A 25,791-nucleotide genomic window follows, 5' to 3' on the forward strand; every position below is an offset into this window, starting at 1 on the left:
GCACATTTTTCTGTGGTGATCAGTGCCCTAGATTAGATATCCTGTAGTTCTTGTGCAGGAAAGTATCCACTGACTTCAGTGAGACTTTTGCTTGTGTAAACAGCTGTAAGATTGTACTATTTTCTTTTCTCTGTGGTACCTTGCATACATATTGTATCCCTAAATGGGCTACATCAGTAAAGATTAATACAAAACTCCTAAGAGAGGGAGGGAGATTCTAACAGGCGTAGGCATCAAAAATCTATTTTCAGTTAAGATTTGAAATAAGATAAAAAGTCAACAAGCTGGAGAAATAAAAGAAGGGTGTTCCAGATAGTAGAAACTGCAGAGAAGAAGATTCTTGCACCAACAGTGGAAAGAAAATATACAGTGGCATTCAGGAGTGTTTAATTCAGCCAAGATGTTTTTGTAACCTACTACTAAGGAGGCCAGCTAGCTAAATTCTCAAATACCTCCAAGTCAATGGCTTGCCTTTGCTGGATACCAGCTGCATTATTGTTGGGTTGGCCAACACCTCCATCGATTTCCCTCCCCCAGGGTCTCATATAACAAACACACTACCTAAAGAATGTGTAACCGAAACCATTATTGGCTTCTATACATGCTATAAAGGTGGCTTTACAAGTTCTGCACAGGGCTTTTCCTTGATAGGGAGAAAGTGGATTATTTCAGTCAGTGGACCAGAAAAACCCACTACTGACTTTAGTGCAAGGAGAAAGCCGCCTCTCTCTGCAGTGACAGGTGTTGGGGGGGGGGGGCGGGGTGCCAGAGTTTAAGGCCAGAAGGGAATGGGATCTCCAGATCATCTAGTCTGGCCTCCCGGATATCACAGGCCACCAACACCCCCCAGCACCTGCCCCGCTAGCCCCAAACCAGCTCAGGCCCAGGGCTAAAGCTGGGCGCTGGGGAAACAGGATTCCAGCCTCACTTCTCTCACTAGTTCGGGCAACAGCTGCACCCGGGAAGGGGGATGGGCGGGGTCCGTGGCCCATGCCCAGGGGGGACGACAGGGGGGGTCCCTGGGCAGGATCGGGGGGGTCCCTGGCCCGCGATGGGGGAGATCGGGGGGTGCCGGGGTCCCTGGCCCGCGGGTGGGGGAGGGGGGGGCAGTCCCGCTGGCCCAAGCCCGGCCTGGAGGAGTCGGGGGGGGGGGGAGCGGGGATCCTGGCCCGGCCCGGCCCGGCCCGGCCCTTCCCTGCCGCCACCTTACCTGAGCCCCGGCGCGTAGCTCCCACTGGCCGGGGCCCGGCCTGACCCTCCAGCTGCCGCCTGCGGCGCTTCCCTCCCCCGGCAGGCTGGGGCCGTGGCTGGCGGCAGCGAAAGGCCGGGGCCGGCTTTGTTCAACCACAAAGAGAAACCAAAGCAAAGGCCTGAAATCCCCGGGGGGCGGGGGAGTCACAGGGATCCCCGGGGGGGGGACTGGGGGAGCTCACGGGGATCCGGGGAGGGGCGGCTGGGGAGCTAACGGGGATCCCCAGGGTGGGGTTGGGAGCTCACAGGAATCCCCGGGGCTGGGGAGCTCACGGGGATCCCTGGGGATTGGGGAGCTCACGGGGATCCCCGGGGTGGGGGGGGCTGGGGCGCTCACGGGGACACAGGGTGGGTGTGTGGGAGGGGGCTGGGGAGCTAACGGGGATCCCCAGGGTGGGTGTGTGGGAGGGGTGAGCTAACGGGGATCCCCGGTGTGGGGGCTGGGGAGCTCACGGGGATCCCCGGGGTGGGGGCTGGGAGTCACAGGGATCCCCGTGGGGGCTGGGGCACTCACGGGGATCCACAGGGTGGGTGTGGGGAGGGGAGACTGGGGAGCTCACGGCGATCCCCAGGGTGGGTGTGTGGGAGGGGGCTGGGGAGCTCACGGGGATCCCCGGGTGGGTGTGTGGGAGGGGAGCTGGGGAGCTAACGGGATCCCCGGTGGGGGCTGGGGAAGCTAACGGGGATCCCCGGGTGGGTGTGTGGGGAAGGGGGCTGGAGGAGTTAACAGGGATCCCCAGGTGGGTGTGTGGGAGGGGGCTGGGGAGCTCACAGGGATCCCCAGGGTGTGTGGGAGGGGGCTGGGGAGCTCACGGGATCCCCAGGGTGGGTGGGGGCCTGGGGGAGCTAACGGGGATCCCCAGGGTGGGTGTGTGGGGAGGGGGGGCTGGGGAGCTCACGGGGATCCCCAGGGTGTGTGGGGAGGGGGGGCTGGGGGAGCTCATGGGGATCCCCAGGGGGGGTGGGTGGGGAGGGGGCTGGGGAGCTCACGGGATCCCCAGGGTGTGTGGAGTGGGCTGGGGAGCTCACAGGGATCCCCGGGGTGTGGGGGGGGTGGGGGAGCTCACAGGGATCCCCGGGGTGTGAGGGGCTGGGGTGCTCATGGAACCCCCGTGTGAGGGGTGGGGGAGTTCACAGGGTTCCCCAGTACGGGGGTTGGGGAGCTCACAGAGGATCTGCAGTGTCTGTGTGGGGACTGGAGGAGTGCACAGGGGATCCCCAGTGTGTGTGAATGGCAGTGGGGGGGTAAACTTCACAGGGATCCCCACTGGGTGTGGATGGCTGGGGGAGGTCACAGGGGATCTCCAGTATGGGTGGGTGGCAGTGTTGGTGAACCTCACAGGGATCTCCTTGGCAGGGGGAGCTCACATAGATCTGCAGTATGTGGGGGGCTGGGGAGCTCACAGGGATCCCCAGTGTGTATGGGGGTGAACCTCACAGGATCCTTAGTGGGGTTCCTGGTGGTGCTCACAGGGGATTCCCAGTGTTTGTGGGGGAATGGAGAAGCTCACACAGGGAGAATCCCCTTAGTATCTGGAGGGTTCTCTCAGAAAAAGATTCTCCTGCTCTTCAGTAGCTAAATAAGAGCATAACCTAACTTTAGACTTCTATTTTTGAAAATTTTGACCATGATCCCGTCAGGGCAAAGATTATCTACATTACTGGACTGCTCTTTCTGATCTTTGAATGGGCATTGACAGTTAAGTTACAGCGAAATTTAAGTTTGTGGGTTTTTTTAAAAGTCTTACAAAACCCAATATTAATAAATGACATGCCTTTGAATACACTCTTCTAGAATTAGCCTCTTTTGCAACTGCCTCATATTTCAGTTTGTACTGCACTAGAATCCCCAGATCTTTTTCAGTAATTTCATTTAGACCACGTACCTAGGAAGGTTTCTTCATAAGAAGGGGGTTCTCTTTCTTCCCCCCGAGGACCAGTTGAGAGAAGAATCAAAGTGGGAATTGAGGGCACTCCATACTTAGTAGGACTGGACCCTTACAGAGAAAGTTACAGGTGCAAATACTGCATCAGACTGGTGGTCCATCTAGCCCAGTCCTGTCCAAAAGTACTTCTTTGATTCTGCCTGTATTTTCTGTACTGCTTTATAGAAAGGCTGAAAGAAACATTTAGGTAAGATCTTGAACTTCCTGCCTCCCACCTTCCCCCCCCCCCCCCCATTATGTGATAAAAGAGTTATATTCATGTGTTTTATGAAGAGCTCAGAAACATTCATCAGCTCCACTCACATGGCTGTTGTGTGACTCAGCTCTTTGGTTGCCTGCACAGTATAGTAATGTTCTTTTTTCAAGTGTGCTATCACATCTGTGGTACAGGCAAGAGAAAACGTTCCCAAAAATCTTTCCATTAAACTCCCACCTCCCTGTCTTAAATAGACAATGTCAAGTAATATAGGAAAAAATAGTATTTGTCATCATCTGGGAGATATATTCTCTAGATTTCAAAAGCGTAGTTTAGTTTAAAAATCAAGCACAGTTGGAGAGAACTATATCTAAAAAGAGAGCCACTTTTTATGTATAACTTACAATATTTATTCTCTCCCCAGAGTTGCACTAGTGGTGCTCATGCACTCACAATAGGACCATTTTTTGCAAGCACCCACTACTCTGAGTATTCTGCACTATAAGCACTGCTCCTAGTAGTGTTTGCACAACAGCCTATAGAACCCATGATTGTTTTAAGATAGAGCAGGAAATGTTTGGATGAAATTGTTGGATACTAATTTTATTTTCAGGCTTCTGAGAGGTCAGCTGAAAACAACAGGAATTAAACACGCACTGAAAATCTGCTGCAAAATGGACAGGGTCTCTTTATGCAACATAATAGATGGGCAGCTGCTCAGTTTTCTTTACCATTTCAAGCTCTATTATCTGTAACAGAAAACATTTGAGCTTGTTTTGTTTCTAGCCCAAGACTTTTCAAATCACAGCTGTCAGCTAATCTACTGATGGAATTTAGAGATGAATAACTAGCATTTTGTGGTGGCTGGTATTTTCAGAGAGAAGGGTCAAATTCTTTTAGGAGTTCAAGCAGTTGCTCCAAGAGGTTTCCCATATTTATGTTCTCAGCCCTTTAATTTTATTCATTAAAAATCTCCTCCTTGGACCAAATTCATCTCTCAGTTACACCCATAAAATTTTACTGGAGTCAATAGGGTTTCAGGAGTGTCACCAAGAGCAGAATTTGGTCTTTTGCTTTGTCAGAAAATGATTAGCAGCTAACTAAAAACAAGAATGAGGAAAAGGGGATTGGAGTTACAAAACTAGGTAAATGTAAACTTCACACAGTGTAGTCTTACAATAAGAGCAGGAGACTGGGGGTCAGAACTTCTGGATTCTAATCCACCTGCGGCCATAGCTTCCCTATATGGTGCCTGGCAAATCACTGAGACCTGTGCATGAAAAGTGCTACATATAAGCTAAGTATTAATATTAATTACTATCATTGCACATGCAAATGGCTAATTATAGCAATGTGGGTATGCAATTACCTGATTTGTACATGCAGTCACGGTAATTGCATGTGTAACCTTTTAAAAATCAAGATTCTAATTTCAATAAGATATTTGATGGTGAAAATGTGAAAGTGGCCACATGATCTAAGTTTTGGTAAGGTTAATGTTTAAACTGATGGCCTTAAAAATAAGGGCCACTTAAGTGAATGGGAGTTTGGATTGAGTAACAATTGCAGGATTGGCCCCTAATACCATTCCAGCTATACTTCCAGCTTTGATGTGGTGCAAGTTTATTCATAGATGTTTTGTTTTCTGAGCGCAGGATAGACAATGTCGCATACCATAGCATTGTCCTTTATGCTACCAACATTAAATATGGAAACACTGACACAAATGGAACTCGAGTGGTGTGAATGGCTAGTGGTAAAGATCAGTCAGTGTTTCCATTTTAAACCTCTGCTTTCATAGTTCTAGAACTAGGACCATACAGTTCACATTGGGTTGAAATATGACGCAGAAATTCTCAGCCAGGGTATGAATTACTTTTTAAAAGAAAATATGTCTGAGTGTGGCCATTTTTAAGTGGGAGTTCAAAGAAATAGAAGTTAATGGTTTCAGAGGGGAGGGCATAATACAGTTGGGTCAATTTCAGTTTCTGAATGAGCGAGAGACAAAAAACCTCAATGTGCTAACAATTCTGTACGTCTCTGCTGTATGTTAAGTGAGCCTATTCCCTCTCTTTCGCCTTCACAGTTCTGTAAAATATTACACCTTTATCTTAAAAGGCACTGAATTACACAAAGAAACTAAAGATAAGTTTTTGGTACTTTCCAAACTTGAAATATTTCCTCTGGTAAATTTCCCCCACATGAGATCAGTTAACCGAAAACAGGATGTGGCTCACAAAGAGATTAAGATTTGAAGCTTAACTATAGACCCATTGCATACTATAGACCCATTGCATTGATGTTGGCTTTGCAGGGGTAGTGTATTAGTATATAGGCTGGCTTATCAATTTTATATCTAAGGGGAAATGTAATGCAGGGACATATTTAGATTCAGGGTAAAATTTCCATTAGCACATAAATTACTTAAGACTTTCAATGATCCATAGGTTCCTAAAAACAACAAGGAGTCCGGTGGCACCTTAAAGACTAACAGATTTATTTGGGCATAAGCTTTTGTGGGTAAAAAACCCACTTCTTCAGATGCATGGAGTGAAAATTACAGATGCAGGCATTATTATACTGACACATGAAGAGAACAGAGTTACCTTACAAATGGAGAACCATTGTTGACAGGGCCAATTCAATCAGGGTGGATGTAGTCCACTCCCAATAGCTGAGGAGGAGGTGTCAATACCAGGAGAGGGAAAGTTGCTTTTGTAGTGAAGTTCCTAAGTGCCTAAATCACTTTTGAAAATGGGATTTAGGCTTATAAGTCACTTTTAGGTGCTTTTAAAAATTTTACTTCAAGTATTTACAACATTTTCTGGGCCAAGAGTCCCAGTTTGAAGATAGACACAAAATGAATGGGATCTGGATGCCCATTCAATGCATAGTTTTAAATTAATATAAAATGGCTGAAAATGTAGGTATGCGGTAGGAGGGACCCTGAAAAATTGTTAAAACTAGAAAAAAAAAACTAAGTTAATAAAACAAGGTCAGTCTCTCAATGAGACACAATACTTCCAGTAGTTACAGTTGAGGACTCCAAGTCAAGATTCTTGACTGTATTTCCTATTCTGCCACTGAGTTGTTTTTAACTTTGAGTACATCACCTCTTTGACTGACTTTACCCACTTATACAATAGGGGTACTAATAACTATGTACCTACCTTCCAGAAGTGTCATGGGACTTATTAATGTTTGCACTGTGCTTTGTGATATTCAAATTAAAAGTGCTATAAAAGAGAAAAGTATAATTGGATCCCAGTCCAAAGCAAAGTGACAGCTTTGCCACCATACCATGTCTGGTCTCGGATGCATTCTTTTAGGTTGCTTTTGTTGTAATACCTCCCACTGTACTTACTGCTAGTTTTACCTTTTGTATGTTACATTTACACACTGCAGACCTGGTCCAACTTTGATTGAAGTAGATGGAAAGATTTCCACTAACTTCAATGGAAGGTGAATTGTATTCTGGCACAGATGCTGGGAATCAATATTTTTCCCTTGATCCACACTCTACCTCTGTATTTTTCCAGTTTATATTTACTGTAAAATACTATTATCCTCAGTTTACTAGTGAAGAAATTAATTTCAGGAACAGCTGTTTGGGAACATCACTTTGGCACTTGTCAAAAAATGTAAGAAGTGTCCCATGCTGATCTTGTTTTAGTCATTCACTAAAGTAGTTTCAATGATACAAACCAAGGAGTCATCTTAGGCAAGAGAAGGTCCAAAGATTAAAATGTGCCTCCTTGTCACGATTTGCTCATTAACTTTTGCAAACTACTCTATTGCAGGACAAAAATTAACTGAGAAGAGTACCTGCCTCTGGTTTTAAGGATCATGATTATTCAAGCCCTGTCTACTCTAAGGAAATCCACAACAATGCAACTGTATTGCTGTCACTACGTCAGTGCAAACATCTAATGTAGACATGCCAAACTGGCACAAAGCTGGTCTTACACAGTGCAGTTTACTTCGGCCTCTCACCAGATTACACCATGCTTTGCACCGGTACAGCCAGTCTACATTAGGGGGTTTTGCTGCTGTAACTATATTACTGTTGTTACTATAATTACATTAACTTTGTGTTTATACCAATGTGAATTTCCTTAATGTAGACAGGGCCTGATCCCGACTGGAAAATTCTTACCTGCTCATTTCCTTTCTAATTGCTTTGGAGGAAACACTGGGGATGTGGCTATGCCCACCTGTCAGGCTGTCAAAGAGTTCTTCCAAAGCTCTGGAGGTAACATTTGGAAAACCAAGCTAAAATGTAATATCTTCTCACTGTGAAACAGATGGCAAAATACGACCGTTCCATTTCTATATACACCAATTCACTGTTTGCTATGGAACCCCTCATTAACCTAGGTAAACTTAGTGCCTTTGGTGGGACGGATTAGTGGAAACATTTACAGGAGAAAGGAAATGAGCAGATAAGACATTCCCACTCTCTTACATAATGTCCCCATTAATCTTTACTGAAGGGAAACAACAAGAAACAAATGGGGTAGAGGGAGAAGGCGATAGTAAACCCAGTGGTTTGGAGCTGTGTTCCGGCTCCATTCCAGCTCCAGGCAAAAACCTGCAGCTCCACTGCTCCGGAGCTGCTCTGCACTCCAGCTCTGGGCTCCACTCCAAAGCCCTGCCCAGTGGGACCCTTGATATTTAGCTGACTGGAGCACCCTTGTCCTCGAGACATCAGCGGATGCTTAAAAGATGAGCTTGTAATCCTTGATGGAAATAGGAAGAGAGAACTATGTTGTAGCCTTGTATCTCTCTTCCACTAAGTAGCTTTAATGTCATTGGGATTGGTTTTTCTGAGGTTACAGCTTTGCAACAGTGTATCCAGCTCTCAATAGAAGGTTTAAAATGATATTTGACCTTTGCATGTTGGATGCTATGAGAGAAATCATGCTTAAGCTTCCTTAAAATGTATGTAATTGTTTTAAGCAGTACACGGCCCCTGCAGTCATCCAAAGCATGCCAAACTATTTCTTGAGGGAGTTTCTTTTATAAACACTTGAGTATTGTTTAATTTTAACTAAAGCTCAATAAAAACACCTGAAGTTAAAGTGAATCCACCTGATTGTACTGTCTGCTTAGTAGGGCTGTTTTTAATCACACAAGGAGAACAGGATATTGCCCAGGGCAGCAAAGTGTACAAGGACTGTTTATGTGAGTGACTGAGTGTAGACCATCAGGAATGTACACATTGTCCAGTTAGCCTAGGGTAGCAACTCCTGTAGGATCACAGCGCTGGCTTCTCAGTTCATCAGTAAATAACTCAGATCACTACAAAGTCTCACCCTTGCTATCTGCAGACCACCCACAGTGCGCAAAGTACTACCTAGATGCACTAATCACACTAATTGATTTCCTTGCCTTTTACTTTTCTCAGCTGAAGCAAATAAGCAAGAGAAAGTCACCCCTCCTTACTCTCTTCAGTCAAACATCAACTTCTGGAAGAAGCCACATGCAGATGCTTTGATTCCTATGTTGTAGGATCACTCACACTCTGGTAACTCTATATGTTGTTCTGTGAATAATGGTGACTTATGAATAGAGCCAAGATTTTCAAATACAACTGCTAACTCGGGGTGCCCAATGTGAGATGCCTTACTGTGGCCTGATTTTCAGAAGGCGGGTGCTCGGCACTTTCTGAAAATCCAGCTCCTTTAAAGAGTGTCAAGCTGGGCTCCCAAAACTGAGACACTGACAATCACTAGTCACTTTTAAAAATGTTGGACTAGACCTTTATTATTATTTATAGATCACCTATACGCTAATGTGGCACTTTCCAAAACACACCACAAGAAAAGGGTCCATCCCCCTGCATCTTATAATCCAACTCAAATTTCAATGGCACGCCTACAGTGCTTTCCATAGGAGGATCTCCAAGTGCTTTACAAACATGACTGAAATAAGCTCCACAACACCCTTCGCAATGACTTATCATCATCCCTATTTTACAGATAGGAAACTGAGGCACAGAGAAGTTAAGTGCATTGCTCAAGGTTGAACAGGAGGACCCTTGCACAACTAGGAACAGAACCTATTTTTTTTCTCCTCCCAGTCTACATGATCATGCTTGTTCCCACATACAGGCACAGAGACATGACTGATGTGAGGAAATCTAAGTATTCACAGAGTAAGAGGACTTTAAGGAGGAATTTGAAGGAGACAGTAGGGTGCTTAGTGCCTGCAAAAGAGGAAACTTTTTCAAGCATGGAGTGGCATGGAGAGTAAAAGTGAAAACGGGAGAAGGTGGGTGTGGAACAAGGCAAATCTGCATCTTATCTATGTGCAAGCTAACTGTCTCCATGTCTAGATTCAGGAACAAAGTCATCTTGTGAGGTCAAGTAACTCAGCATCTTTGTCTATGACAGGCTCAAAAAGTACATCATTGTACACAAGTTCCCAGAAGAGTCCTTGGAACGCAGCAAAGGAAACAGACCTTGAAACTCCATATGGAACGTCTGCATCTCGAACTGGACGCTGGAACCACAGCGCAAATGGATGGGACACAAAGTATTTGGGAAACGAATGCTTCCGTCTGTTCCAGTTTGGTGTCAATGGGTCTTCCTGAAAGAAACAGAAACACAGACATGTTGCACAATCTAATGCAGCAATATTTTATCTGTTTAATTAAAAGCATACCTAACTCTTTCCACTCTAATTAACTTTTGCTTCATAGGCTAGGATTGGAATGTATCACTTGTGAACAAGCTTATGGGAAGGAGTGCCCTCTACTGGGGCTGTCTCTTTAGGGAGCTGTTCAGTTCAGAACTAGTGACCAAAGAAGGAGAAATAACAAGCCACATGTACCAGGTACAAACAGAGTTGTATGAAACTTGCTGGTTTGGGGCCATGGGGATTTGGTTTCAATCCATGTTGGCTCAGACACTCTGCCCTAAATTCACCCTGGTGTAAATCTATTTTCTCCAGCTGAGTTTCATGAGGGATGAATTTGACCTCCTGAGTTTCACTTTGAATTTTGGATGCTAACCCTAGACTCAAAGTGAAAGTTGATTCTACCAAGTTTCTCCTAGTGTCATGTGGAAACTGTGCAAAATGGTGAATTTCACTCAGCTTTGATGGGAAGCCACAAATGGCACCAAGGTCATTCAACTGATTCACAGAGAGACTGGCTTGAGTTATTTTTGCATAACCACAAGGTGGGCAAGTTTCATACAGTTTTGGGTTTTCTTATGAAAATGTTGCAGAGCTCTAAATGGGAGAGGGTGCTCCCTATGGTAAAAGGGGCTATGTCTCACTCCTTCCCTGCAGCCACCATGCCCTGAGAGATTCATTCCAGGGGTCAATGTTTCTGTCACAAGAAAATCCTAAAAGTTTTGTTATGAAAAACAATCTTTACAAGAGGCCACAGGTTCTGGCCCCTCAGAAGGAACCATTCCAAGATGGTAGCTGCCAGCACCTCCTCTGAGATGTCTAGATGTCTTTCCACAACTGCTGGGAATAATAAATAATACTTGCCCTGCTATAGTGCCTTCCATTCAAAGATCCCAAAGCACTTTGCAAACGTTAATGAGCTGAGTCTCACAATAACCCCTCCTCCCCCCAGTGAAATACAGCACAGGAAGGCTAAAGGCCAGGATTTCAAAAATGGCCTCTGATTTTGTGTCTCTCGGGTTTGGGTGCCCAACTAGAGATACTCTGGTCTTGATGTTCAAGATTCTGAATATTTATAGTACCCATTGACTTCAAATGGCGTTGCAAGGGCTCAGTGCCCCTGACAAGCAGGACCAAGATGCCTCAAGTTGGGCACCCAAAGTCAGAGACCATTGGATAAAGATCATTCCATAGACGACTTGTCAAAGATTATGCAGTAAGTCTGTGGCAGAACCTCAGCCTCCTGACTGCCAGTCCTATTCTATAGCCAGAAGACATGCTGCTTCTCAGGAGGCCCAACCCTCATCCCACAGAAGACAATGGGAAACATTTGCTAAAACAGCTTTTCAATACATAATAATATGAAGATCTTAAGGTCTGATACATCACAAGCTAACCGGTATAGAAACTATTTATAATCCTTTTAGGAATTTAAATCTGTCAGTGGTCCAGGACTGAATACTCCCCATTGTGGGCCTTGTCTGGTGTAATTTTCGGTAGAAATTTCTCATTTGGGAAAGACACATCAGGCTGATTTTTAGAAATAAGTAAATAAAATAGTGGCTATTCAAGAGCTACTCACACTCAGAGATGGATCGGGGGTAGAGCGTGAGTGAGATCAAAGGTGCATGATAAATGCATGTGTCATATAGCACTGCAGTGTATTTCATGGCTGTGAGCAACACACATGTGGTGTGTGTATACTGAAAGTCAGATCCCTGGCTGGAGTAGCAGAGCTGAAGATATGACCCTGTATGTATCAGTTTTGTAAGAAAAAGTTTTCCTTTCAAAAGAGATTTCCAAATTACTTGTGTTTTTGTAAATCAGTAAAAGAAAAGCGTAATAGCCTGTGGGAAAATAATGCACTGTTGTGTTTACTCTTTTAAGGCCAAGCTAGACAACGCAAGTCCGAGAGCGAAATTCCTTGAAACCAACTTATAGCATACTAGAACCAGACTCCCAGTCTTTCTGTTTCTCTTGGAGTTTTATTTTACCAGCATCAGCAGGGCTGCAGTTATTAAGAGTAAATTGATTTTCCATTGTAACCCCCAATTCCTGTGCTTTAATATCTCAGCTGATTCAAAATGCATCCCATGTAGTGTAATTTTATTTTTGTATTTTTTTTTTAATAAAAAAAACCACCTAGTTTGGGATGTTAGTTACTGATTAGCAAATAAATACATGAATCCTAATTTGAACCACAGCACTGCAGGGAAAGTATGTATTTAAACAATATTGGTAAATATAACTATTTATCGGTAAATAGCTACCTGTATATTAAGTATATTGCCTGTTACTGTAGCGAGTGCGCTGGATGTGGCAGTTTTTATTTAGAATTTCTCTGGTATTGTTGGTCTAAACTTGAATGTTCCTTTCATGTAGATTATGGGGTTTGAGTTAAGTTACTGTTCTCCAGGAAATCAGTTGCTGCTTAGATTTGTATCCAAATTCATTCAGAACTTGAAAAGCAGCCTTTATCACAGGGAATGGAACATTGTAATGACTTGGCAATTGGCAAAACCAAACTCCCAGCTCCCAAGAGAGTGAAAAAGCCAAAACCAGATATTTTTCCTAATTAGAGGTGAAAATATTATTAAATATCTTAAAAATTGAAAGCATATGTTAACTCCAATAAGTTGGGTTTTTTTACTGGAAAATTACCCGTGTCCTTGCCAAATTTCAGTGGGTTCTGACGTATGATTCCAACAGGAGATTAAAAAACATTTTGCCAACAGACATACATAGTCATTAACATTTGGATAGCCTGTAGATAAGCATCTATAGGTGAGATCAAATGAAACAAGAGATTGATAGCAACACTGAGCTGGCAGCCTTTGGTGGTAGAATGATTGTAACATAGTGGTGCTATGCATGTCTTTAAAGATGGTGAGCAAATACCTCCCAAACTTTTTTGTCAATATTCACTCATATAAAAAAAAATAGTTTGCTTAGTCGGAGTTTACTCACCTTTTGTATTCATTCCTGCAACTATTCTTGTGAAGGAGTTTACTGGCAGGAATGTTTGTGGAAACAGCAATTTGGTAATATTTATCGAAAGTGAATTCTGATCTTGTAAACATAAGGAATTTCACTGGGGCCCTGATTCTAAGATAGATGTTCATCTAGCCAGGGTACAGAATCAACACCATATAAATGTGTCCAGTGCAATGTAAACAACGCAGCATTGATTATGTACTGTTTATATACACCATCTACTGACCAAATATTATTCACAGAAACTATTTGGTGAATAATTTGGAATAATGAATTAATTTGAGAAAATCGTAAGGTACTCGTGGACAATTCATGAGCAGAAGAAAGAGTCTACATGATGGGTTGAATAGATTATTCACTATGAATTATTTGCTTAGCTCTAATTGGTAAAGAAAATAAAATGAAGAATTAGAATAATAAAGAATAATATAATATTTTACATAGTGGTTTCATCACAAAGTGGTAACATTCCAACCTGTGCAGAGAGTCAGCACAAGACCTAAGTACTACTGACGACCACAACACTGAGCTGAATTTCAGCCAAAGGAGTTCAAAGAACTTCACAAATTGCACCAGTGAAACACAGCCAGCTCTGGAGCAGACAGCAGTAACCGCATACAGCTCCCTACAAAACAGTGGGGAACCAGAATACTGGAGCAAACTTCTATTCTACAGAAAGTGCCATGAATGTCCATACAGACCAAACTATGCTTCTATAGTCTTACCGGAAGGACCTATTCTCTCTCTCTCTCTCTCACACACACACACCCCCACACCCACACCCACCTGAAACATAATCACTAACATTAGTCATGCAGCTAGAACAGTGTCTAATATTCTGTTCCAGCTTCTTATCTCTGCATGAACAGGCTGGAAGTGTTATAAAGGCAGCATGCACAGAACCACCAGTGGGATCACTTTTGATTGTTCTCTAGCAACCTCTCTTACTTCACTGTAAAATACAACACTGATTTTACCAAAAGGGAGAAGAATAAAAAATAAAAAAAGAGGTAGGTGGGTAGGGGATTCGTTATTTATTGCAGGGACATGGGCAGCAGAACGTTATATAGTCACAGAACTATTGGAATGTGCCCAACTCTCTGAACCCTATTTCTTTCACAAGTCATCAAATCCTATTTACTGGGACAGCCTCTGAATCACATGATTCATACTTTATGCTACTGTATGACCATGCAAGAAATTGAGCCACCCTGCAAGAAACCCGGAGCCGCATGTTTGGTGAAGTCTTGCACATGCAGTTGTCCAGTGTCAGGCAAAGAAATAAGAGCTTTGGGAAGTGGGCGCGTTTAAAGGAGTAGCATGTGCTGCCTCCAGTTAACTGCTGCCTAACTCCCGCCGGTATAAGAAAGAGGAGGGGCTTTATCCACGGTCATTTCCCTGAGGGCCAGATAGTACGCTAGGCTCCGTGCTCAGCCCCAAGCAGAGTGCTAGGGCTAGAGTCATCCCTGTGGTGGTGCAGGAACTAGCAGGAGTGTCACAGTGGGAAATGTTGAGAACAAGGGCAGCCTAGGCAGGAAGATGCCCAGGGGTTGGATTACAGATGCAGCTTTGTGGATCTGAACGTCTGACCTTGCCCCCTATAACAGCATTGTCCTAGTTACAGACATTTTAGAATTAGCAGTATTGAGTGTGCTGTGGAGTTTCCAGGCAGTGCAGTTTATTTGTTGGCTACAGGAGTCTTTTGGCCAGCAGACGACAAACATTACTAATCTCTCTTTTATATTTACACTGGCACATGGCCAAGGTCTTCAGAGATTGTGATGATAATGGGGATTCATGTAGTGGGGGAGGATAGTGTAGTCAGCTAATAAATACGGAGGTGGTAAATGGTTATAAATACCACAGATGATAGTTAGTAGGACACACCTATGAAGAGCTAGACAGACACTTTGTCACCAGTACAGTCACAAGGCAGAGGAGGCAACCTCTAGGAGTGGGAGGGCAAAAGTGACATATAAAGGTGAGATCAGAAACAACTGGAAGTAGTAGGTCATGGCTGTACTTTATCTGATTCCAAACTGGGAAAGCAAACTGACCGCGCTTACCCCAAAGAGCTGCCTCTATCACACATATATACAAGAGAATCATGGAGCATTGTTCTGGTTTTGCATTGACCCAATAGGCCTGGAGAAATAGACACCCATGAAAAGGTGGCCATTTCTCTTAATCAGGGTGACCAGGCGTCCCATTTTTAAAAGGACAGTCTCATATTTAAGCCCTTTTTCTTAAAAATGAGCAAATTGGCTGCTACAGTATTTTCTGTCTCCCGCATCACTACTGTGCTGACCAGATCCCTGCTCACCAGCCGCCCGCGATGAGTGGGAGGGTCCAGTGGCCAATGATGAGGATGGGTGTGCAAGGCTGGTGGCGGGGCGAAGCTGCAGCAAGCGAAGCTGGCCACTCCCCCTGCTGGTCCCTCAGCACAGCCCCCGCTGCGTTCTGGCTCTCGGCAGGGCCCCACCCCACAACCCTAACCCTAACTGTTTCCTGCCAGCACTGTGCGCACTGCAAGCAAGCAGGAAGGGACAAGCTTCCCTTCCTCCCCCCCACAGCAGGAAGCAGCTCCCATCCCTTCACTCCTGCACAGTGCCAAAGGGCTGCTGCTGGCCACATTCTGGTATCAACCCTAGCAAAAATCTGGGGTGGGGAGGCATGTGACTCTGTGTGCCCCCCCCCCACACGTGTTGCCTTGGGAAGACGTGGTGGCAGGTACCAGGAGAGGCAGATCCATCCCAGGGCTCAGCCAGGCATGGGGGGCAGAGAGCACCGGGTGGGGTGGGTGGGTCGGTCAGTCACCCCCCATGTGAGAGAGATGTACAGCAGTGTGTGTGTGTGACCACTCCCTGTGTGAACCCTAAAGCCTTAAAGATAAGAAGGTAAATAAAAAGAATTCAACTATTCAGTATTTCTCTTTAACCAGGTCTCAGTCAACGTGATACTAATTTGAACATTTGTACTGCATAGTTCTGACTGATTGCCACTGAAGTCGTTGGAAGGAGTAATTTTACTACGTGTCTCATATTCAGCATAGGGAAATATGGTCACTCTACTCTTAATTCCAGCTGGTCTCAGATTCCTTTTGATTCATCACAGCAAAATAAAAATGATCTGGTATCTTAGACTTGAACCCTACTGTCTCAGACAAGCAATTTTATCCTTTAACTGGCACTTGGTCAGGACATATATTTCAAGATCAGTCAAGAAGGAATGACAATAGTCATGTAAAGATACACTAGTTTAAAAAGTAGTGACTGTTAACTTGCAAATCGGATCACCTACTTTTCTTTTGTTATTGCAGGAGATTCTATAATTCAAAAAAAGTTCTGATGTGGCACTGTGCTAATCCTAATTTGGTCTGTAGAGGAGCCAGAAAGAGGTTAAATATACAAATGCTTTCTGCAGTGCTGGATGAGCAAAGGCTGAAAGAGTGGGAGGAAGTTTGGCTTCTCATCCCTGATTTGTCACAGTAGCTAGACCCAGCAGAGTAACATTCATGAATATACCATGGAGTGCGAGTTTCATATGTCACTGTGCACAATTTGGTGGAATTTGGTCTAGTCAATTGTATATTAGCTCAGGGCCAAGTAGATGAACTTGTTGAATGTGCCAGTATGAAAACCTCTCAGAATGAATTGTCTGTTTAATAAGTCATTAAAATACAAATGGGGAAGTTCTAAAAAAAAAAAAGATATAAAAATGAGGATTTAGAGGCTTATGTTGTATTAACCCTAAGACATATTAGCTCAATGATTCAGCCAATTCAAGCCTGACATATCTGCCAAGAGAGTTCAGTGTGAACCAGTTTCAAAAGGTCTAAACAGACAAAGGGAAAAAGTTTTCACTCTTAAGCCATCTTGGAAATATATAAAATAAGGATTTTAAAACAAATGGCCCAAATTCTGCTCTTTCTTACAACCTCATTATCTTCAATGGGACCCTTTGTTTACAGAGATCAGCGCACATCACTATAAGCACCTTTTTAAAAAAAAATTTAGAAACCAGTTTGACTTTAATGTGCTGATATAGTGAGGCATGATTTTTAGAAAAATCCTGCTTATACAGCATCCTAGTCATCCTGCCAAGTTTGATGGAATCAAGTCCAGCCATTTGCTTTCTATCAGAGGCAAGAAGAAATTTTGACTAATTTATACAGCCTTCTGGGCACAGTGCACTACATGTAATACATAAGTAGACTGGCAATCATGCATGCGGAGGTGGCACTTGGGCAGAGTACAAAACTGTCACATTCAAATGCCTGTTTCTTTGGAACCACTAGGGCTGAGATTCAGTCTGAAACATTGGAAACTTCTGGTGGCACCTTAAAGACTAACAGATTTATTTGGGCATAAGCTTTTGTGAATAAAACACCCACTTCTTCAGGTTTTTTACCCACGAATGCTTATGCCCAAATAAATCTGTTAGTCTTTAAGGTGCCACTGGACTCCTTGTTGTTTTTGTAGATACAGACTAACACAGCTACCCCTTTGATATCTGGAGACTTGCACACCCTGTATATAAAACAACGAGGGAACATAAAAATACCTTATGTAACTCTGGATATAAAAGGGTCTCTCTGATGTTCAGTGTCTCCAGTAAAACTATAGGATATGTTTCAAAATAAATTTGCATTTCCTAATCCAAATGGATCACTTCGGGCACTGAATTTCACAGAATATTTTATTCTCTAAGGGACCAATCCTGGCATTGAGCATCCCCACAACCTCATTGACTAAGGCCTGGTCTACACTTAAAATTTAGGGCAACATAGCAATGGTGCTCTAGGGTTTAAAAAATCCACACCTCTGAGCGCCATAGCTATGCTGACCCATCCCTCAGTGTGGACAGTTAGGATGAGAGAAGAATGCTTCTTTTGACTTAGTTACCATCATTTGGGGAGGTGGTGTTCCTGTGGTGACAGAAAAAACCCTTCCACTGCTGTAGGCTATGTTACACTATCGGATTATGTTTGCATAATATATCTCTGTAGCTATGCTGCACTATTCTCCATAGCGTAGGCATAGCCTAGAAGTCACTGGGAATGGCTGGTGATCAGAATCTCTTGGGATAATGTCATAATAAGTGTCTGAAGTCACTCAGCCTTCCTCTTCTAGCTTAACGAGCTGGAGACTATGGAAATCTTCTCATGTAATTTGCTCATTTTTAATGCATGAAGAGATGCATGCTAGTTCCCCCTGCACTAAATGGAGCTGAAGATGACGACACTTCTTGTTGGGAAGGTAACTTCCCCTAGATTTGCAACGTTTCAGATCCATGCTTTTTTTAAATGGCTCAATGGCTTTACTATGCATTTAGAGAGAAAATTCTGGGTAAAAACAGAAAGCTACCAAGCCTAGCACTTTTAAAAAGTCAATGCCGGACAATTATACTAATCCTGAAGGGGCAGCAGATCTATAAACTCGGGGGGACAATTTTCAAAAGGGCCTAAGGGTATGTCTACACTGCAATGAACTAACCACAACTAGCCTGTGTCAGCTGAGCGAGGTTCGCAGGGCTGTACCATTGCAGTGTAGCAGTTCAGGCTCGGGCTGGAGCCCAGGCTTCCAGGACCCTCCCCCTGGTGGGGTCCCAGAGCTCAAGCTCCAGCTCAAGCCCAGACGTCTACACCACAATTAAACAGCCCCATCGCCCAAGCCCCTGAGCCTGGCTCAGTTGAGACGAGCCTGCTGCAGGAGTTTAACTGCACTCTCGACATGCCCTAAGTGCCACAGGAGATTAAGTTTTATTGAAAGACAAGAGGATTTAGGCTCCTACATGCATATGTCACTTTTGAAAACAAGACTTCAGTTCTAATGTCAGGTGCTTTTGAAAACTTTGCCCCAAGTTTCATTTCAGAAATTAGACTTGCGAATAGGACCGCAGAATCCAACTAACACTATTAAGACTGCTCAGAAGTTCCAAATTCCCTCAGCTGTAGATGCTTTTTATTAGCACTTCAGCATTAAGATGTATTAATTTGCTGATTCTTAAAATAAATTAGTTGCCATTTTCCTGAGCCTGTTTGAAATAAAGGGGAAATGGCTTTAGGCAGCAATCGATTGGTTTTTTTCGTCCGTTCCTTCCTTCCTTTTGTTTAGGGAGGCAGTCTAGTCCAGGGATAGGATGCCCGATTGGGAATTAGGAGACTGGTTAATTTCCCTGCTCTGCCACTGACCTGCTGTGTGACCTGGGAAAAAATTACTTAACTGCTCTATGCCTCAGTTTCTTCATCTGCAAAATGCAGATAATAATTCTTTCCAATCCTTTTAAGATCTATAGATACTGCCAAAAAGATTTACCAACACAGTAATGTGGTAGAGTTGGTAGGATGGGAGTTGTCAGGTTAAATGCTATTTACATGACAACAGAGCTACCCAAAGGGGGGAGGGCAAGAGGGGCAATTTGCCCCAGGCCCCACAGGGCCCCCCCCGAGAGTTTTTCAGGGCCCCTGGTGCAGGGTCCTTCACTCCCTCCAGGGGCCCCGGAAAACTCTCGCAGGGCCCGGGCCCCCGGAGCTTCTTCTGCTCCAGGTCGTTGTCAGCAATTTGGCGGCGGGAGGTCCTTCCACCCTGGGACCCGCCGCTGAAGTGCCCCGAAGACCCGCAGAGGGAGGTCCTTCCAGCACTTCGGCGGTGGGTCCCGGGGCGAGTCTTCGGCAGCAATTTGGCGGCGGGGGGTCTTTCCACCCGGGACCCGCCTCTGAAGTGCTGGGTCTTCCCTGCCGCCGAAGACCTCAGGCCCCCTGAATCCTCTGGGCGGCCCTGCATGACAAATCCTGCCCCTGTGGGCAGGGGAAGGGATGTACAATGCTAAACCTTAGGCAAGGATCATTGTGCACAATGGAGCTGTGTTCTGTGACAGTCATTATGCTCCAGCATATAGATTTTTGGTCATGGGGCCAAGGGTTCTAATGCTCCATATTCCTCTTGCAGAGATGGTCTAGAGGAGCTATAGGAAGCTACTGCAACCCTGAAGTTTCAATAGAGGCCATGAACGGGCTCCGAGGGAGGATTTCTTTCCTTTGGTCCTGACAGAACTCTCCAATGCACAACTTACCCTATTTGGCCCAGATGTATACAGGCAAGTCTCATCTTACGCGCGGGTTCCATTCCGCGGTTAGTGCGTAAAGCGAAAACCTCATCTAGTCAAGATTACACTGAGTTGAAAGGCGGGCGGAATCACCCGCACTACACGTACAGTATTAAAATTGTTATTTTTCTCTCTCTTTTTTTTTGTTTTTGTTTTTTGCCGACCGCGTAAAGCTGAAATTGCGCATGTTAAATGCGCGTAAGATGCAACAGACCTGTATACACTGGTTAGAAGATTCTGTTGCAAACAAGTTCTTGCTCTTGCAATGTAACTTCTCATAATCTATATCCTTATTTCTGACTTTCTTGACTTTAACAATCACTTACCTCATCTGGGTCCAGTGGTCCAGACTGAAGAAAACCCTCCCTCAGACACTTGATTGTAAATCTTTCAATTTCCTTGCTCTTGACTTCATCTGGTTTTATCTGTAGCACAGTATGATGATTGAAATTGATAAAGAGAATGATGCAGAATATAACATTATATATGATCTGATTGAAATTTACACTGCGCAACCAGAATACTCAGAGGCAGCACACAGAGCTTCAGAAATAGGGACAATGCAGGTGAGGAGTGAGAAAACTTTTTAGCAATAAGAAAAACAAATAACTGGCCTTGTATTTTCAGGCCAGCCTCAGCATAGTCATGCTATTTAGTTCTTCCAACATAATATCATGTTAGCAGTCTTAATCATGAGCATGTATTTTTGCTTAGAATGCAAATGCATCAAGAACATTTGTGTTATCAGTACCCATGAAATGTGCTGGTCTAAGTAAAGTCCAGTCGTCTAAATTTGTTAAGAGATATTTTGTATTGTATTTGAGATTTATGTAATTATCTCAAAAAAACCCAAAAATCTATCAAACGATACTACACCTTCCATCTGTGGATCTCAAAGCACTTTACAAAAAATCATCAATTCAGCCTCACGGCACCCTGTAAAATAGGTAAACATTGTTACCCCAATTGTATAGAGGGGGAATCAGAGATGGAGATTTTTTACAGTGACTTGCCCAGGGTCAAATAGCAAGTCTGTTGGCAGAGCCAGGAACAGAATCCAGATCATCTCATTCCCAGTATTGCAACTACAATACTGTTGTAACTTTCCTATATAACATGATAAACTCTGCAAGATCCTCAAAGCTTGTCATCGTCATACTGAGTCCACATAAGCTGTTCTTACATGTACCAGACATTTACATGTATAATCCCTAATACTGATAATTTGGCTTCTCCATGTATCTCTGCCACAAATGTGAGGCGAGAAGGTGAATTAGTGCGCTGATTGAAATGTTCAACATTATCTGTTTCCATGAGAGGACAGCTAGATTTAATATAGACTTGCTTATCACATTACACACACACACAAACACAATGGGAGTTGCACTTACATCCACCAGGGCTGAATTTGGCCCAGTGATCTTAGTCCCCTGCAGAGCTTACCTACAATGCAAGTTAAGGGCAGAACCTGTAGTTAACTGATATTTTAGCTGTGTGTGCCACAGTCATAATGTTATTTGAATATAGCTTAGGGTGCTTTTCATATATTAATTTCAATATGCTTTATACACATTTTCTAGGTTGCCATGTTAGGAGGGATGGCTGAGTCAGTGTTTCTGAGGCTTTAAAATCAGATGTGTGAAGAAGGAAGAGGAGTAAGGTGTCTGAGCATAGTCATCATCACCCATATGAGAGAAATAAGTCTCTAATACCCAGTTACACTCACCCAGCAACACATTAAACACTGCAGGAATAGAAAAGGAGCGTTCAAAGGCAGACTGTTTAGACAATCCCATCAAATATTTTATTGCAGTTCTCTCTGTCATTTGAGTTTATATCCTGGTATTATTGGGATATAGAGTTTTCTTCTTATGTTTCTTAGAAAAGCTTTGGGGATTAATGAGCAAAATTACTCACGGAGCCGAAGTTAAAAATTGCATCATCAGTGACTATTTTCTCTCCACACAGTAAACACTCTGGGTCAGGGATGTTTCTGAGAGCAAAAAAAAGCAGTTTTAAAAGTAAAACTCTTAGAAATGTCATTGAATTTGGACAGCTAGTCAATGAAAACTAAAAACTTATACAAATTCATACTTTGGTCCACACTCTCCTCTCAGTTTTATCGGCAATCAACTAGGTTGCACTAGTACTAGTGAAAAGGGAATTTGGCCCTTCACCTACCACCACTGAGGGGAAAATTCTAGCCTGACAACTAAATTATACTAGAGATTGATTGGGCCCACTCCGCCTTGAGCACAGCTAATACAGCATACAGATCTGGCATGATTTGGAACTGTTTGCAACAACCAAGCAAAGCATTAAAAATATATTAGTGACAGTTTAGCATCCATGGAAAGGAACTGGAATGATAGCCCTGGAGAACAAAGTCCTCTGTTTATCCATAGAACAGGTATAGCATGGGCATTGGCACTACAACATTCTCCACGTAGCCATGCAAATGTGATTCTCTCTCCTAGCATAAAGCGACGACCTCTGGGGTGCAGAGTCAGGCTGCCTTCGTGCCTGTTCAATCCCGGCCTCTCTGCCGAGACTGAGAAGGAGGCCATTTAATGTCAGTTCTGATGGTGATTTTTAGAATGTGGACACCTGTCTGGAAACTGGGCTGAGACCCAAACTCGTTTACCAGGCTAGATATGAAGGGTGACCCAGAGGTGAAATCTTCCATTACTAGTCCATTCAACCTTTCAATTCCCCACGGTAAGGGTTGGCATGGGTATACATATGGGACATGTGGGAAGACGAGACTCTTGTCATCCTTTCCCTTTACTGGGTCTCCCACAAAAGTACCATCAAACTTTCTAAAGAAGGAAAAATATCTTGGCTTTGCTTAGAAAGCAAGGCATTAAAAACATATCACTAAACAGCTCCCCATGGGACAAAAAAGCGTCTGTGATTTTGTGTGTTGTGGAGATGCTGAAGAATAAGTTCCTCATTCTTCATGACCAGAATATCTCCACTTATGCCTATAGAAATCTGGCCGTCTGTCTAAGCATTCATACCCTTGGTGATGCCAAGAAGCCATAAATTATACTAGATTTAGCAGGCAGCTAACAAACCAGGGTTTTCAGGGACATTCCAGATTGGGGTTCTAGCCACGGTGGGCAGAAATTAACAAGCTCTATCATGAATTTGCTGACGCCTGTGCTGTCCACCATGAGAGACAGAAATATGAGAAGGTTGGAAAACTGTATTCTGTACCACAGAATCGCCTCATAAGCAAGTCAATGACCACCTTTCAGTTAATTGTTGATTGGTTATGTGTCCTGTTGTTGCTATCATTTATAAGACCACCTGATAAATTAATACTTGGCTTCTAAGAGCCCCTGATCCTCCTTTTCAGAGTACTGGTGTTTGCTTGGAGGTTTCTGAAAAAAGTTTTCCCATCTATAACAAGGCTTTGAAAACTGCAGTTGTTCATTTTTAGGCCATTTTTGCTGTTTCAAACAACACAATCAAGCTCTTCTGAGGGATTGAACCTGAGCCACCATGGAATCTTCACAATGTTTCTGTCTCCCTGAAAAAGATGCCAATGCAATTAAAATGAAGACTATATAGGACAGCGTGCTCTGTGCCCCCAGTTTCCCTTTTGGTTACCCAGGTACAATCCCACTGACTTCATGTGATCTGTGTGAAATTCACAGGGGCGGGTGAGGGGAAATCATATACAGCACTTAAAGCTGCAGAATGAGTTAAATATATTCAGCAAATGACAATGCAAGGCATGGAAATAAGAGCTATATATGACTTCCTCTCACCCGCCCCAGTGAATTTTACATAGATCACATGAAGTCAGTGGGATTGTACCTGGCTAACCAAAAGGGAAACTGGGGGCACAGAACACGCTGTCCTATATAGTCTTCATTTTAATTGCATTCTCTGGTCATAAAACAGATACTGGGGTGGGGGAGGGAGAGAGATTTTCTCTGGTTCCCCTTAATCCCCACCTCTTCCCTTCTATAAATCACTGGTTTACTATTGTTTTTAGACAGAAGCAGAATTCAAACCCTAGATCCAAACACACACGCCAACTTTGTCCAAATTTGAACTTTGCCTGAGGCCCCTCTCTACAGAACCATCCCAAGACTGAACCCGATTGCCAAAACAAAATGACATCTTTGCATTCCATAACCTATAATCAGACAGTGAACAATTTAAAACGAGACTGACTTAAATGGGTCAGTGAAAAACAACAAGGAAATAAGGGGAATGTGATATTGTGAGAAGCCACATATTTAGGCTCTGAGTAACAAAAATTCTATATTTTGGACATCCTAGTGAGGTGGTCATATTTGAAAACTGGGTCTGCAATCTAATCAAATAGGAATATTTGCTTTGGAAAGAAGTATAATGATGCAATTTTTCATGCAAATAGAAATAAAAAAAGAAAAATCCCCAGTCTTGATCAAGTCATGGTCTTTGCTTCATACAAACGAGATATTTTAATCACATTTATGTAAATATCAATTCCAGAGATGTAACAAATTTAAAATACAATATTCATTCACTTTCCCTCTCTCCAAGTACGGACCTCAAAAATAAAAAGTAATAAGTCTCATTGGCTGTCAGCCTGAATGAATGAAAGCCAAAGGAAGTTGTGCTCCTAAATCACCTGGACAATTGTCAAAATCCCATCCCGACTCAATATCCAGTTCAAAGCATGGCATCATCTAACCCCTTAGGGATGCTAAGAAATATAATGTGGTATCTTAATAAAAAAAACTACCAACAAGGGGCCTAATCCCTTAACTCTCACTAACATGAGTAGTTTGCAAGTGTAAGGATCACTTCAATGAGATGAGATTTGTACAACAGGGCTCTGAGATCATATCTTTTTTTTTCCCAACAGAGACAGTTTTGTAGATATTGGATCTAGTTCCAGGTCAGTTTTGCTCATGAGGACCGTAGTGATACTACCTAATTGCAGTTACTACATTCAGTATAATAGGATTACCTTAATAACCATTCAATGCAGGACATGCAGTAGTTGTGACCACATGGCACCTGTGCTGGATTCTCCAGAAACATTTTGCAGAGAGGACAAATATATTTAGAGGAAACATCAGCCATATACTTCTCCAGAGCCTCTCCAGGAGTAGGTGAGCTACTCATAGCTGATGTACCGATGCCTGATGCCAAATCCTCCAAATGCTGGGGCTCTACAGTGTGTTCTGCCATGAAGATGGTCTGAAGGCTTCAGTCTAAAGCTGTTCCCATTATTTGTGTACAAACTTCTCCATCAAAAAACTTCAGACTCATAGGTAATAATTCTGAGAATACAGAAAAAAAAATACATGAATGTGTATTGGGGGGGTGTTCCCCTCTGAATTGCTTATTGTAATGATGAACTGCAGTCAGTCAGTCAATGTAAAGTATAAGCATTCAGAGAGGAGAAAATATTTCTGGATTACAGCAGCGGCCTGATTACCTAAACTAAATAGATAATGGGGCATTTAAGTATAAGATATATTTAGAAAAATACTGTGGAATTTTACCATGGATAAGGCTGCTGCACTATTTTGACCAAAACTGTGTTGTGAAACACTTATAACTAAAAGAATAAAGAAGAGATACAGTTAGGTAAGAACAAGGCTTAAAAACATGTTTTCCTTGTGAAAGGGGCAGCATGATGTTCATTTA

The 25,791-nt window shown here is 43.4% G+C and overlaps 1 protein-coding gene and 1 long non-coding RNA gene across 15 annotated transcripts in view; one reads left to right on the plus strand and one right to left on the minus strand.

Annotated features, from left to right (window-relative positions):
* The window catches only part of TRAF1 (TNF receptor associated factor 1), a 61,889-nt gene that overhangs the window by 32,034 nt on the left and 4,064 nt on the right, over positions 1-25,791 (minus strand). For 3 of the 13 annotated variants that reach the window (XM_039505987.1, XM_039505984.1, XM_039505982.1), the window contains exons 2-5: positions 25,106-25,421; positions 22,051-22,126; positions 20,460-20,558; positions 9,857-9,984 (exon numbers count right to left, since the gene is read on the minus strand). In XM_039505987.1, the coding sequence (XP_039361921.1) occupies positions 9,857-9,984; positions 20,460-20,558; positions 22,051-22,126; positions 25,106-25,329 (527 nt within the window). In that variant the 5' untranslated portion in view covers positions 25,330-25,421. Of the gene's footprint in view, positions 1-452; positions 660-1,210; positions 1,353-3,137; positions 3,248-9,856; positions 9,985-20,459; positions 20,559-21,524; positions 21,558-22,050; positions 22,127-25,105; positions 25,598-25,791 lie in introns of those variants that run through there. The other 10 variants (XM_039505996.1, XM_039505991.1, XM_039505990.1 and 7 more) reach the window with 8 other exon arrangements.
* Positions 3,257-12,180, plus strand: LOC120386587. Of its 2 annotated transcripts, XR_005589790.1 has the most exons (4): positions 3,257-3,384; positions 8,801-8,920; positions 9,507-9,666; positions 9,789-12,180. It is a non-coding gene; the product is annotated as an uncharacterized LOC120386587 (long non-coding RNA). The 2 variants fall into 2 exon arrangements; XR_005589789.1 differs by lacking the exon at positions 3,257-3,384 and having other exon boundaries at positions 4,248-8,920.

The sequence above is a fragment of the Mauremys reevesii genome, linkage group 19, assembly GCF_016161935.1.
Source record: "Mauremys reevesii isolate NIE-2019 linkage group 19, ASM1616193v1, whole genome shotgun sequence".
NCBI lineage: Eukaryota > Metazoa > Chordata > Testudines > Geoemydidae > Mauremys > Mauremys reevesii.